Consider the following 14,919-nt stretch of genomic DNA (forward strand, 5'->3'; position numbering starts at 1 on the left):
GATAGCTGATGCCTTGGTGTATTGAAACTTTAGTTAAATTATGTGGAACTGACAATTTCGCTCTTATTTCACCTCATTAAAAATGATTGGGAAAGGACCAACAGGCTTGAAGCCCAAAATTTTTGCTTCCCCAAATTTTGATAGAAAATTTGATTGGGAGAGGCTAAGCCCAATCTATAATTTACTGCTCCCTTATCTTCATTGATAAAAGTTCCCAATAAATATAGGTTAATTTTCTCACTTGTTTAAATATTGGTTTTGAATTTTGATATATATTATTTTTGGTAATTGTTGGGTGTTCTTACTTCTATAAATTTGATATTGATTGAATTTCAACTAATAATTTGATTGTATGTTATGAAAAAATAAAAGTGGTATTGACAATATCAACTTCTTATTCTTTGAATTTCAACTGATATATTATTTGCTGATGGTTTTACGATCACCACATTTCCATTGGCAGTAACCCATTATCATAGAGACAACTATTGAGTACATTTTCTATTCTTGGGGCAGAGACACACGAGGCGTTTCCTCACTATAGTCGGCACGGCACAGGACAGGACAGGACATGGAGCTGGGCTTATCGGCTGTCTTACAGTGCCGACCACTATACAGGTGTCCTTCAAAAGGTGTAACAGTTGGAGCCCATAGATTCTAAATTAAATTTGCAACAAAAAATGTCCAGTAAGATTTTCTCACAATGACCTTAGTTTTCGAGATGTATAGATTTTTCTATATTTTTGGAAAGCCCATAAAGATATTTCCAAAAATATAGAAAAATCTCACAATGACCTTAGTTCTCTCGAAAACTAAGGTCATTGTGAGAAAATCTTACTGGACATTTTTTGTTGCAAATTTAATTTAGAATCTATGGGCTAGAGAATTATCAGTCAAAATTAAATTCTAAGGATATGTTTGAAGTGAAGAAAAAATGTAAAATGACATTGATATAATTTGTTCTCTTGTTTGACGGGTTTGAACTTTTTATGAGTGCTGGAAGTTGAATAAAGTACATATTCAATATTTTTGAAATACTGAATGAAAAAGACTAAGAAATTGTCAAAAAACACTGGTTTGAACTGAGATCAGTGGTTTTTTGACAATTTCTTAGTCTTTTTCATTCAATATGTTTTTATTTAATCAGAGAGGATGTAGGCTACTTGAAATGGCAAGATTCCTCATAATAACATCAAAATGTGATGCAATTGTGATTTTTCCGGCTTCAAATTTATCAAGTTTTTTAATGTGTTTCAATTTATGAATGCCTTTTCAAGTGTAATAATAATTTATTCCATCTTTCTGATTAACCCAGATACAAAATCATTAGTATAATGTATATTTGGACTGTACATTTTTGTGATTTTTTAAAAGTGTTTTCATAGCCTCATTTGGACTATTTTTATCAAAATTAGGGAGAGAAACAGTTTTGGGTTTATCCTGTTGATTCTCTCCCAATCCGTGGGAGATATTGTGATTGTGAAATGTAATGAATAAATAATGAATAAATATGAATAATTACCACAATATCAACTTCTCAACTACCTACACAAAAAGTTTCTGAAATACATTAATAACTGGAGAATTATCAGTCAAAATCTATTTCTAAGGATGTCATTGAAGTGAGGAAGAAATATCCTATAACATTGATATGATTTGTTCTCTTGTTTGACGGCTTTGAACTTTCCATGAGTAATCAAAGTTGAAAAAACTACACATATTCAAAACCAAATTTCAAAAAGTTTCAACGCTCAGAAAAATCTCATCTATTTCACTATCCCCGACGAATTACTAGTTGATAATTCGTTTCCAAACTATTATTGATAACGTATTGAATAAAATTTATTAAAATCTTTACTGTAGTTTCGACAATAATATTGTTCAAAAATGAAGCTCAGAAAAAGGTTAAAAGCGTCAAAAAAGAAACAAATTATATGAATCTTATTGGAAATTTGTTTCTCTTTCCAACCATATCCTTAAAATTAGATTTTGATAATTCTCTAGACACTGATGTTTTCCAAAAATATAGAAGAATCTATATACAATGAAACTCTAGCAGAATACTATCTAAAATTACCACGAATTTATTAAAAATATTTACAAGCATGTTTCAACACCTATGAAGACATCTACAATGAATACCTATGACACTATAAGTGTTGAAAAATGTTTGTAAATTTTAATAAATTCTTGATATATTTAGACAATATTCTTTAGTGTTCTATTATGAATAAATTTCACATATCTCACCATAAATGGTATATTAAATCTTTGAAAACTAAGATCTAAGAAAATTTTTACAGAACATTTTTGTTGCAAATTTGAGTAGAGTCTATGGTTACCGGTTGTCACACATTCCATGGTATACCCAGTATATCAGTTCCCAGATTATCAACTAACTCTCATCAAATGCTTCATTTTTTATCACACTTTTCGTGGGGCACTCTGTATATCAGCATAGAGGAATATAGCTTAAGAAGATATACCATGGTATAGGTAGGTATTTTATGCTCCAAAATTTCACCCGATTTTTTATTAACTCAAACCGATTACTGCCGACAACTACAGTACCTATCTATTATGTAGGATATGAGATTTTAGCGATGGTAATTCTATTTTCACATATGATTTAACATCATATGAAAGTAGTCATGTGATTAATTCAGAAAGCAACATCGTAAATAAAATAGATACACAAGATAGTTTTACGAGAAAAGCTCAATGAATAATTAAGAAAATGTAAAATGTGGATGTGTGGAATTAATAAAAGTTTCATTGATTTGTATCAGTATATTGATTTAAAGAATAATATCCTACAATTATTAATGTTTTGGCCGGGTGAGAGTGTAAGAACGGCACAGTACGTATGAGAGACTAACAGCGTCATAATAGCTTCATTAAAAATAACTACTAGGACTTTAGGCTTGAGTTAACAGTGATATCAGTGAACATAAAAGCCCTATCATGGAATATTCTCTTATGCTATGTTTTCTGTATGATATATTATCAGATACTTAAGCAACTTTCATCAAAATAATATTCGATTTTCCATTTCATAAATCACTTCGCTTACATGGGCTACTTGATTCAAATAAAAACTTTTAGTACACTTTTATTAAAAGCTTTAAATATTTAAGATATTTTAAGAATATTTTAAATATTTGAAGAATATCTAATAAAATATTTTAAAGTTTTCAATAAAAGCGTAATGAAAGTTTTTATTTGATTTTCCATTACACCTCTCGTGAGACACCTCTGAATAAACGCCTCGTGTGTCTGTGCCTTTATATTATATGTTACTATCCTCTCATATGGCGATGAACAGTGCTGATGATGGGGTTCTTAGGTCCACACATTCCAGTGAAGTCGTCCTGATCTATGGACCACATCATGGCTCCCGCGAGTCCCTTCTGCTTTATGAAATCCATTTTTATCTGAATACTCCGCTCGTTGTCGAAGCCCACCCATTGGTCACCTGCAAAAACGTTATTTATTTATTTCAAAAGGAAAACCACAGGCATTGAACCCAAAACAGTCTTCAATACTATCCTATCCTATTAAACGAGCAAATTCTGTTTATATGGATGTTCATATGTTTGGATGTTTAGATGTTTATATGTTTGTATTTCACCGGATCTCGAAAACGGCTCTAACGATTCTCACGAAATTCGGAACATAGTAGGTTTATAATATAAAGATTCGAATGCACTACGTCTCATCACTGGGAAAATTCGCTAAAGGACATTGAAAGGATAATGATTATTCATCCTTGGAAAAACAGCTGATAATGATTATTTCGTTGTCTGTTGGTGATGGAAGTAAGTGAGCGACTGGACTTTCCCATTCTTGCTTTTGTCACACATTCACAATTCTTTGAACTGACTATGATGATGATGATGACTGTGACGAACCTGAGGAGAAGAATCCGTCAGATCAAGAAGTTCTAGAGGCTTTCAAAATTATCCGGCAAGGATTAAACTGAAAAATAGTGTACCAGACATGTCCGACTTTTTGAATAGATGTGAGTCGTTTATCGAACATGATGTTTTATTCAAATGAAAAATTCACCGATATTACTCACCTTTTCAAATATAAAACAAAAATAGGAAATTTGAGTTATTATAGTATTTATAGTGAAGTTATTGACAAAATAACCGTACTTTGCGTTCCATCTAATAATAGTGTAAAAAGTTGAAAAATATTGCTACAGAGTATGTACCGTACTTTGATTAAGCTCTACTAATAGTACAAATCAAGCTTTCTGGAAATAAATTGGTGAGTTTACTTATTACATTCCACAAATATTAAAAAAAACATGTTTTTTCAACAGCATGAATTTAAAATTTTTATATTAATCATATTGGCCTAATAGGTACCCTACCTACGTTCGCGATGATATGTTTTATGTACCATATTCATTTATTTACCGCCGTGATACGATATTATAAGATCCATAGGATCGTGGCAGTTTTCTTGACAGAACCTCTCAATAACGAATACCTCTCCTCAGCGAATTTTTTCTCGGGATAATCGACTTGGTTATACAGAGGTTCGACTGTATCTATTATGTAGGATATGAGATTTTAGCGATGGTAATTCTATTTTGAAATATGATTTAACATCATATGAAAGTAATCATGTGATTAATTCAGAAAGCAACATCGTAAATAAAATAGATACACAAGTTAGTTTTACGAGAAAAGCTCAATGAATAAATTAAGAAAATGTAAAATGTGAATGTGTGGAATTAATAAAAGTTTCATCGATTTGTATCAGTATATTGATTTAAAGAATAATATCCTACAATTATTAATGTTTTGGCCGGGTAAGAGTGTAAGAACGGCACAGTACGTATGAGAGACTACCAGCGTCACATAGCTCCACCAATAACAAATACTAGGACTACCGTCAAACCGGCTAACTTGGGACAGTAGTCTAACTTGAGACAGAGACAGTTTAACCCCTTCCCTCCAATTCCAACTTACCAGCTGTCTGTGCAATTCATTCCGAGTTCTGGCATTGTGGATTTGTTGAGAACACATAATTGAGAATATTCAATAACGTTTTGAACATTTGATTACTGCAACAGCTAAGATACTTTTTTACAGTCATAATAATCTACTATCACTAACCTAGAAATTGAGCCTTTAATAACTTCTATTGTGAACACTCAATTATTAAACACAATTATTTTATCTATTATTCAATTATTTTACAGTTAAAGTATTTTAATTGTGAATAGGAAACATATTATTCAAATCTAATGTCATAAGTTAGCCTTCAACCACTCAATTGTCTCATTAAAGACAAATCATAATGGTGTACGGTACCTACCAAGACATCTACAATGAATACCTATGACACTATAAGTGTTGAAAAATGTTTGTAAATTTTTAATAAATTCTTGATATATTTAGACAATATCTTTAGTGTTCTATTATGAATAAATTTCACATATCTCACCATAAATGGTATATTAAATCTTTGAAAACTAAGATCTAAGAAAATTTTTACAGAACATTTTTGTTGCAAATTTTGAGTAGAGTCTATGGTTACCGGTTGTCACACATTCCATGGTATACCCAGTATATCAGTTCCCAGATTATCAACTAACTCTCATCAAATGCTTCATTTTTTATCACACTTTTCGTGGGGCACTCTGTATATCAGCATAGAGGAAATATAGCTTAAGAAGATATACCATGGTATAGGTAGGTATTTTATGCTCCAAATTTCACCCGATTTTTTATTAACTCAAACCGATTACTGCCGACAACTACAGTACCTATCTATTATGTAGGATATGAGATTTTAGCGATGGTAATTCTATTTTCACATATGATTTAACATCATATGAAAGTAGTCATGTGATTAATTCAGAAAGCAACATCGTAAATAAAATAGATACACAAGATAGTTTTACGAGAAAAGCTCAATGAATAAATTAAGAAAATGTAAAATGTGGATGTGTGGAATTAATAAAAGTTTCATTGATTTGTATCAGTATATTGATTTAAAGAATAATATCCTACAATTATTAATGTTTTGGCCGGGTGAGAGTGTAAGAACGGCACAGTACGTATGAGAGACTAACAGCGTCATAATAGCTTCATTAAAAATAACTACTAGGACTTTAGGCTTGAGTTAACAGTGATATCAGTGAACATAAAAGCCCTATCATGGAATATTCTCTTATGCTATGTTTTCTGTATGATATATTATCAGATACTTAAGCAACTTTCATCAAAATAATATTCGATTTTCCATTTCATAAAATCACTTCGCTTACATGGGCTACTTGATTCAAATAAAAACTTTTAGTACACTTTTATTAAAAGCTTTAAAATATTTAAGATATTTTAAGAATATTTTAAATATTTGAAGAATATCTAATAAAATATTTTAAAGTTTTCAATAAAAGCGTAATGAAAGTTTTTATTTGATTTTCCATTACACCTCTCGTGAGAACCCTCTGAATAAACGCCTCGTGTGTCTGTGCCTTTATATTATATGTTACTATCCTCTCATATGGCGGTGAACAGTGCTGATGATTGGGTTCTTGGTCCACACATTCCAGTGAAGTCGTCCTGATCTATGGACCACATCATGGCTCCCGCGAGTCCCTTCTGCTTTATGAAGTCCATCTTCATCTGAATACTCCGCTCGTTGTCGAAGCCCACCCATTGGTCACCTGCAAAAACGTTATTTATTTATTTTAAAAGGAAGACCACAGGCATTGAACCCAAACAGTCTTCAATAATAATATAATATAATAATAATAATAATAATAATAATAATAATAATAATAATAATTTATTTCTCGTAAAAAAGAAAAATCACAATTACAATTTCAAATGAAAACATATAACATAACAGTATGAAGAAACATTTCAATTTTCAATGAAATATATAACAAAATAATCATACAATTGCTTCCTTATCAGAGAAATTAGGTACTCCCGAGGATTCCTTTATGGGAGTTACCAGCAAATAGTTTTAGTCATTTAGAAAATTATAAACCTATAAATAATAATTACTACATCCCTGTCGCGAAGAAAACTATTAGGTACTAGAATCAACAAAACTTGTCTTCTCTATTTAAAAACAAACATATAATTACTCTTCCACTTATATCCATTCATCATAAGGTGAAAAATTCAATATTACTATCCTATCCTATTAAACGAGCAAATTCTGTTTATATGGATGTTCATATGTTTGGATGTTTAGATGTTTATATGTTTGTATTTCACCGGATCTCGAAAACGGCTCCAACGATTCTCACGAAATTCAGAACATAGTAGGTTTATAATATAAAGATTCGATTGCACTACGTCTCATCCCTGCGAAAATTCGCTAAAGGACATTGAAAGGATAATTATTATTCATCCTTGGAAAAACAGCTGATAATGATTATTTCGTTGTCTGTTGGTGATGGAAGTAAGTGAGCGAGTTCATGTGTGTGGGACTGTGTCAAAATTATGACTCAGCTGTTGAACTTTTGCAATCATTCAATCAGGTACTTAGTACCGGTTGCAAAAAAGTCGAGTTATTTTCAATCCTGATTAATTCCAGTAGATCCATCTTTTCGAAATGGTCTTCTCTGATTTGGTTCACGTGAAGTTAATCAGGATTAAAATCTAACCGGCTTTTGTTCAACTGGGCCTTTTTGAGGGAAATTTTTCCATTCCTTTGGGAATTAATCTCAATTTACTGTTATGAATGTTATTATACTTTCTTCTTTCGTTATAAATTCTTTATGCTTTTGTACTCCAGAGCGAAGCTCGGTCCCCGATATTTTACATAATCATATTTTACATAAGCAAAAGAAACCGGGATAAACTCTTCTTGGACAAACACAAACTTGAAATTTATAAGAAGAAGACTTCCTACACTGGTACCAAATGTTACAATTGTTTGCCCCTCAAAATTCAAGGCGAAGCAAACTATATCAAGTTCAAGAATAGACTGAAAGATTTAATAGACTGATATAACATACAATTCAGGTGAAACAACACCAGGCATCCTCTCAAAACTGCTTCAAACCTTAATTTGAATTGAATTTATTTCAACCAAATTTAATTGAGGATCAATATAATTAATTTCATAGTCAATACATGGGTCATCAGGTGTAAACACTAGGCATTAGCTCAAAACTGCTTCAAACCTTAATTTGAATTGAATTTATTTTAACTAAATTTGATCTAAGATCAATATAATTTATTTATTTATTCATAGTCAATACATGGGTCATCAGGTAAAAGCAACATTAGACATTCACTCAAAACTGTTCCAAACCTCAATCCAGTGGCGTAACGTACACCCCCGCTACCACCGCGGGGCCCTAGGGGGCCCGGGCTAGGGCCCGGATAATATGTATGCTAATATAGGTTTTCTGAAAAAATTAAATTACCCGGTCTAGGGGGCCCGGGTTACGGCCCAATGATAATTATATATTGCATACTTTAAAAAGAAAAATTAAGTAATCATGGAAGTAACTTTTGATAAAAAAGCAGAAGTTTTATTGTGGAAAATGACAGGTTTCATTCATTGTCTAAGAAGAAATATGCAATAGAACAATGTTATCAGTCTGGTTATAAATTAATATCAAGAGAATACAAGTAGAAATTAATGAATAAGGCAAGAAAGAAAAACAATCATTGTTCATATTGAATTGAAAAGACTAAGAGATTGTCAAAAAACTACAGATTTATTGATACTTAGAAAGACCGGTTTCGGTTATTACACCATTGTCAATCTCTGATAAACTCTGATTTGAAAAAGTTAGTTCAAATCTAGGTACTCGTAATAATAATTATAGTTCCATTGACAAAGCTTCAATACTTGTGTGCTGGTAGTGAGCTTATTGAAAAATTAGGAATGTTGTTTGTTTACAAATAATTAAGATTTATACATCCGGTGAGACAATCCAGACTGAGACTATTCAAACCACTTACTTATAGATAAGATTTACTTCTTTTCTCTCTGATTCAAACAAAGATTGTCAGAATGGTTCTAAAGTAGATCGTTATTATCTTTATTTACTATCTTTAAGTAAGCATTGGAGGAAAGAAATTATTTTCCCATTGAATTCCTGAACATATATACCATATAGTGTGGCAGGGGTGCCGTAAATATAAATACTATATAATGACTTACTCGAATCATTATTTCATTTGCGAGAAGGGTGAGAGGTGGCTGGAGAAAGGTGGTACGATTTTAGAACAGGGGCCCGGATTTTTTTTTAGGGGGGGCCCGGTTTGGAAACGTTACGCCACTGCCTTAATCCAAAATATATAGTTTAGAGGTGATGGTTTGATTTACACACACAGCTCCAAATAAAATTTTCAATTTATGAGTTGAATGATAAATTTAACCTTATCTAAATTTGGGAGAGGAACAGCACAATGTTAGGTACCTTATTTTTTCTCTCCCTATCATTTTTCATGATTGTATGAATAAATAAAGAATAAATAATGAAAATGATAAATAAACAGGTGGGTTGGTGAAAAAAAGTAAAGGAACAGCTGAATATTTCTTTTACAAGGGAAATTGGACAATAGGTCAGATTGGGGATGCTTTATCAAATAAAAAATGTATAATAGGTATTATAAAAAGGCCTATCAAATTTCCCTTTCAAAAGGAAAATTCAGCTGTTTCCATACTTTTCACCAACTCTGTATATGAGATAGGCCTACATGCTGTGATGTATTTCCAAAAGAGAAGAATGGTTTCTCTTTTCTGTTTAGGACTACTTGTAATATAAATAGAAGAAATCTCAGTACCTTTTTTGAATTATTTAATCACAACATGTTTCAACATTGATGCCATTTCCAAGTGTTCAAAAAGGGTACTGAGATTTTTTATTTTTCTTTCTATTTAAGAATGGTTTCCTATGCTGTTTAATGTTAAGTATAGAATAATTACAAGAAATATTGAATATCTGACCTTGATAAGCATAGGGACAAAATGCTCCATCAGCCCATGACTGAGTCCAGCCATTCTTTTGAACATATGTGCAGATCTGGAAAACAAATATTAATCATATTCAATTATTATTATACGAAAATCCAAAGTTTATAATATTATAAATGAATTGGAATAGTAATCTAGGTACCGAACACTTTGTAAAATCAATAGGCATGAAAATGTTCATTATTCATCTATATATATATATATTATATATATATATATATATAGATATATATATATATATATATATATATATATATATAGAAGCGAAATGCCACTCACTCACTGACTGACTGACTCCACTCACTCACTCACTCACTCGCAGAGCTAAAAATCTACTGGACCAAAAACGTTCAAATTTGGTAGGTATGTTCAGTTGGCCCTTTAGAGGCGCGCTAAGAAATCTTTTGGCGATATTTTAACTCTAAGGGTGGTTTTTAAGGGTTCAAAGTTCTTTTAGTTCTTATTCCAATATCTTAAAATTATAATTGAATGTCCATACCATATGTTAGTATAGAACTATAATATAGAGAGAGTACGGTACCTCTTTGAAACAGTTGTTTTAAATTAAAAAAATTGTGAGGTTAGCATTAAGTTTAGTTGATTTTGTTAGGTTGGCACCAAGTTGAAGATTGAAATGCATTTATCCAGGACCTCCTAAATACCAATTTATCCAATTAGCCAAAATAAGCGTTTTCTCAGCTTTTCTGCGTTTCCTCACATTTTTCAATAATTGACGATGGAAATATATAAAAAAAAATTAGTACACAGGTTTAGCTGAGGTGGAAGAATTTTGTTCGCTAAAGATACGCCGATATAGTAACAGGTGTTTTTCTAGATCAAATTGACATAATACTTTCAAATTCGGTACAGAGGTTCCGCTGAGGTCTACATGCAGGCGATCGAAGCGAGCCCGCTGATCTCATTTTTGGACAATCCAGTCGGGGGTCCAGAATTCGGTACAGCGGTTCCGCTGAGGTGTACTTGCAGGCGAGCGAAGCGAGCCCGCTGATCTTATTTTGGACAATCCAGACGGGGGTCCAGGGGGCGGAGCCCCTGGCTATACGGATATGGCGAGCGATGCGAGCCTGACGGCTAGTATTATAAATAAATTGGAATAGTAATCTAGGTACCGAACACTTTGTAAAATCAATTGGCATAAAAATGTTCATTATTCATCTATAATATAGTAAAGAAAAGAAGTGGCTTATACATGTAGGGGATAGGAAATTCACGAATGACACATCATCACGTCTCAACCACTCAACTGATTAACTTGGAATTTTGCATATACATTCTTAATTTACCGAAGATGGTTAGAACTATTTTTAACTCTCCAATATTCCAGTAGATCAAGTTTTCAGTTTGTCAAGTTTTCAATTAGACCCTTGAGGAGCACGGGGTACCTGCTAGTCTATAATATAATAAAGAAAAGAACTGGTTTATACACATACGGGATAGGAAATTCACGAATGACGCATCATCACGTCTCAACTATACTCAATTGATTAACTTGAAATTTCGCATATAGATTCTTTATTTACTGAGGATGACTATAGACTTAATTCAAATTCTTCAAGATTTCAGTACAGTACGTCAAGTTTCCAGTTTCTCAATTTTTAATTAGTTCACCTAGGATGGTCATAGACCTTTTTTAATTTTTTTCCTACAGTTACCTTGAAAAGTGGCCATTCCTGCACTGATTACAGAACGCAAAGAATCAGTTTTCCGCTCTAGTGCGGGAAAAATTTTTTCTGCACTCCAGATTTGCAACATGGCAATGCAAAATAGTTAGTAGGTTATATGGAGCAATAGTGCAGCAAAATCAAAATGAAGTTGGTAACAGTGACTGTGGTATAGTGAGGTGCACGGTATAATAATAACAACGATGGACAACGAGGACAGCCACCACATGAGTGCCGCCTTCATTCATTTACTACTACATTATTCAATTTTAAATAAATTAAGGTTTTTATAATAAAATTACACAGAAAAACATTTGATGGATTTCAGCGAATTTTACCCATAATCACCCACTTTTCATATTCAATGGTAACTGTAGGAAAAATTTAATGTGAAATACGTGCGCAAAGTTCCTCTGCTGCACTCAAGAAACCATTCCGCCCTCGCCTACGGCTCGGGCGTAAACGTTTCTTTCGGTGCAGTAAACTGTCACTTTGCGCACTAGTTGCACAGATAAATATTTTCAAGATTAATTACCTGATATTATATTTTACGTAATTACAAGGTTAGGCTGATATTATATAGGCTTACTTCAAATTCTCCAAGATTTCAGTACCGGTAAGTCAAGTTTGATAATAAAATTCACGAATTAGGCTCACACACTGATTGGTCATTGCAATTAGACATGTCTTCATAAGAAGCTATGTGAAGTTTTGTGAGTGAACGTGTCTTGTTTTGTCTTGACTAACCGGTGTGTGCCTAGCCTAACGCATCATCACGTCTGAACTACTGAACTGATTAGCTTGGAACTTTACATATAGATTCTTAATTCACCGAGGATAGTTATAGACCTATTTCAAATTCTCAAGATTTCAGTAAGTCAAGTTTTCAATTAATTTACCGAGGTTGGTCAAATGCATATTTAATATTTTTCAAGATTAATTTACCTAAGATGGTTATAGACTTATTTTAAATTCTTCAAGAATTCAATAGGTCAAGTTTTCAGTTTTTCAAGTTTGCAATTAGACCCTTGAGGAACACGTGTTACCTGTTAGTCATGAATAAAATAAAGTTTCTGTTTGGCTTGAGAATGTGCAACACCAGCACGAAATGGTCGTCGCCACTCCAAAAGAATGTGAGTGTTTTTTCACTTTAAAGTTAAAAAAATACAATAGTGATAATAAAATAAATTAATATTTTTGATGGCTCACCTCGTAATAGAACAGATTGCCAGGCGTCTTTGAGTAAGGTCCCGGATTTCCGCCTCGGTTCATGATGGCAGGGGTGTAGGGCTGATAGTTTGTGTTACCAGGTGTCAGGGTGAACGATTGGCCGTAGCAAGGCACCCCCACCACCAAGTTATCGGCCGGACATCCATAGAAAGCCACAGCTGGGTGCCGTCTTGCTGAAATTGCAAAAAAAAAACACTTAATCTATATATATAAAAGCGAAATCGCACTCACTCACTGACTGACTGACTCACTCACTCACTCACTCGCAGAACTAAAAATCTACCGGACCAAAAACGTTCAAATTTGGTAGATATGTTCAGTTGGCCCTTTATAGGCGCACTAAGAAATCTTTTGGCAATATTTTAACTCTAAGGGTGATTTTTAAGGGTTTAAAGTTCGTCTTTTAGCATGTATAATCTTCTCATTCTCTTAATTATAATTGAAAAATGTCCATACCGTATGTTAATATAGAACTATAATCTAGAGAGAGTACCTCTTCGAAACAGTTGTTAACTGGTAACTAAATTAATAATTTTGTCAGGTTGGCATTAAGTTGAGTTGACTTTGTTAGGTTGGCACCAAGTTGAAGATTGAAATGCATTTATCGCGGTAAAATTGATTTGGCACTGCTACTTCAATCAGAGCTATTCCTGGGAATATTATATTACTAGCCGTCAGGCTCGCTTCGCTCGCCATATCCGTTTAGCCAGACGTTTAGTCTGGACCCCCGACTGGATCGTCCAGGCAAGCGAAGCGAACCTGCTGATCTCATTCTTGGACGATCCAGTCGGGGGTCCAGGGGGCGGAGCCCCCTGGCGAGACGAATATGGCGAGCGAAGCGAGCCTGACGGCTAGTACTCTAATAATGTAGGGCTATTTCAATAGGGCTACTCGAATGTCTATTCATTATAGAAATTACTAATTGAAGAGACTTGAAATGTGTTCAAAAATTAATGTAAAAGTTTTTAGTTGATACATAATATGTAATTTAACATTAAATCATTGAACTTCTGGCAAAATCCAAGTGTTTTGAAATGTTGTCAAAGATTATTGTGTAAAAAGTTATGTATTGAGACATATGCAATTTAACATTAATCATTGATACTTTGGCAAAATCCCAGTGTTTTCATTATATATAGATTTTGAATAAGTTTATTTATTTTCACATTTTTCCAAGTACATGACGTCTCCCACATATTATTTAATAATTTACGGTAAGTGTCTGCGTGAATGCTAAACTTATGTCACAGCCGAGAAATGACAACGCTATATTTATATCTCAAGCCCTATAGTTAGGCAGAATGTTTCTAACATCATTGTATGGTGAGGTCCACTTATAATGGCAGTTTTTGATTAGCAATATGGTATTGCTATCCTTATCTATCATTCTACAAAGCCACAACACTATCTATATGTTCAATAACACTAAAAGTTCTGAGAGTTTATGAATGTAATCATTCTATTATATTTGGTTTTTAATCAAATCAAATTCAAAATTTACAGTTAATTTATTTCTGGACTGAAAAGTGGACTCAAATGAATTGATTTAGATAGCATAACCTTTATTTTTATTCATTCTAACTCTACCTTCATTGTATTATCATTCATCCCATCATCATCATCACCTAGGCTTAAAATACTTCTAGAAAGTCGCCTTTGTAAAATAAAAAATAAATGAATAAATATGCTCTTTCTCGCTCTGCTCTGTGGCCAGATCGTCTTTTAACAATGTAGACCTGATATTAATCAACAAAATATTTCATCTTGATTATACAATTATTATTTAAAAATATATTTCTTTCTTTATAAAACATAACTGATTATTTAAACGAGAATGAGCAGTTAATATCACATAATAAACCTGTATCAGCTACCGTCTATAGAAGGCATTCCAAGACAGAGAATCGACAACGTTGTTCTCCTATCTTTCTCCACTACTGCCATCATAACGTGGACCCCTATACCCCAATAAAATGACCGTATATAAATCTAGCCCTAGTTGGGCTGAAATGTTGAATTATGTAATAAATCA

General features: G+C 32.8%; 1 protein-coding gene across 1 annotated transcript; it reads right to left on the minus strand.

The window, feature by feature from the left end:
* Nucleotides 1-1,114: 1,114 nt before the first annotated feature.
* LOC120349484 (endochitinase-like) lies at nucleotides 1,115-14,083 on the minus strand. Its single transcript, XM_039419782.1, has 4 exons — nucleotides 14,068-14,083; nucleotides 12,867-13,060; nucleotides 9,949-10,024; nucleotides 1,115-3,475 (listed from the first exon to the last, which is right to left on the minus strand). The coding sequence occupies exons 1-4, from the start codon at nucleotides 14,081-14,083 to the stop codon at nucleotides 3,300-3,302; spliced, it is 462 nt and encodes a 153-aa protein (XP_039275716.1). The 3' UTR covers nucleotides 1,115-3,299.
* Nucleotides 14,084-14,919: the final 836 nt, after the last annotated feature.

Source organism: Nilaparvata lugens, chromosome 1, assembly GCF_014356525.2.
Source record: "Nilaparvata lugens isolate BPH chromosome 1, ASM1435652v1, whole genome shotgun sequence".
NCBI classification, from domain to species: domain Eukaryota; kingdom Metazoa; phylum Arthropoda; class Insecta; order Hemiptera; family Delphacidae; genus Nilaparvata; species Nilaparvata lugens.

What these genes read in the sequence shown, in the direction of transcription:
- LOC120349484 (XM_039419782.1), bottom strand. An exon ending in GCAATCTGTTCTATTACGAG is followed by an intron (nt 10,025 to 12,866) that starts GTGAGCCATCAA and finishes TTTGTTTTCCAG; the next exon opens with ATCTGCACATATGTTCAAAA. An exon ending in TTGTCCCTATGCTTATCAAG is followed by an intron (nt 3,476 to 9,948) that starts GTCAGATATTCA and finishes ACGTTTTTGCAG; the next exon opens with GTGACCAATGGGTGGGCTTC.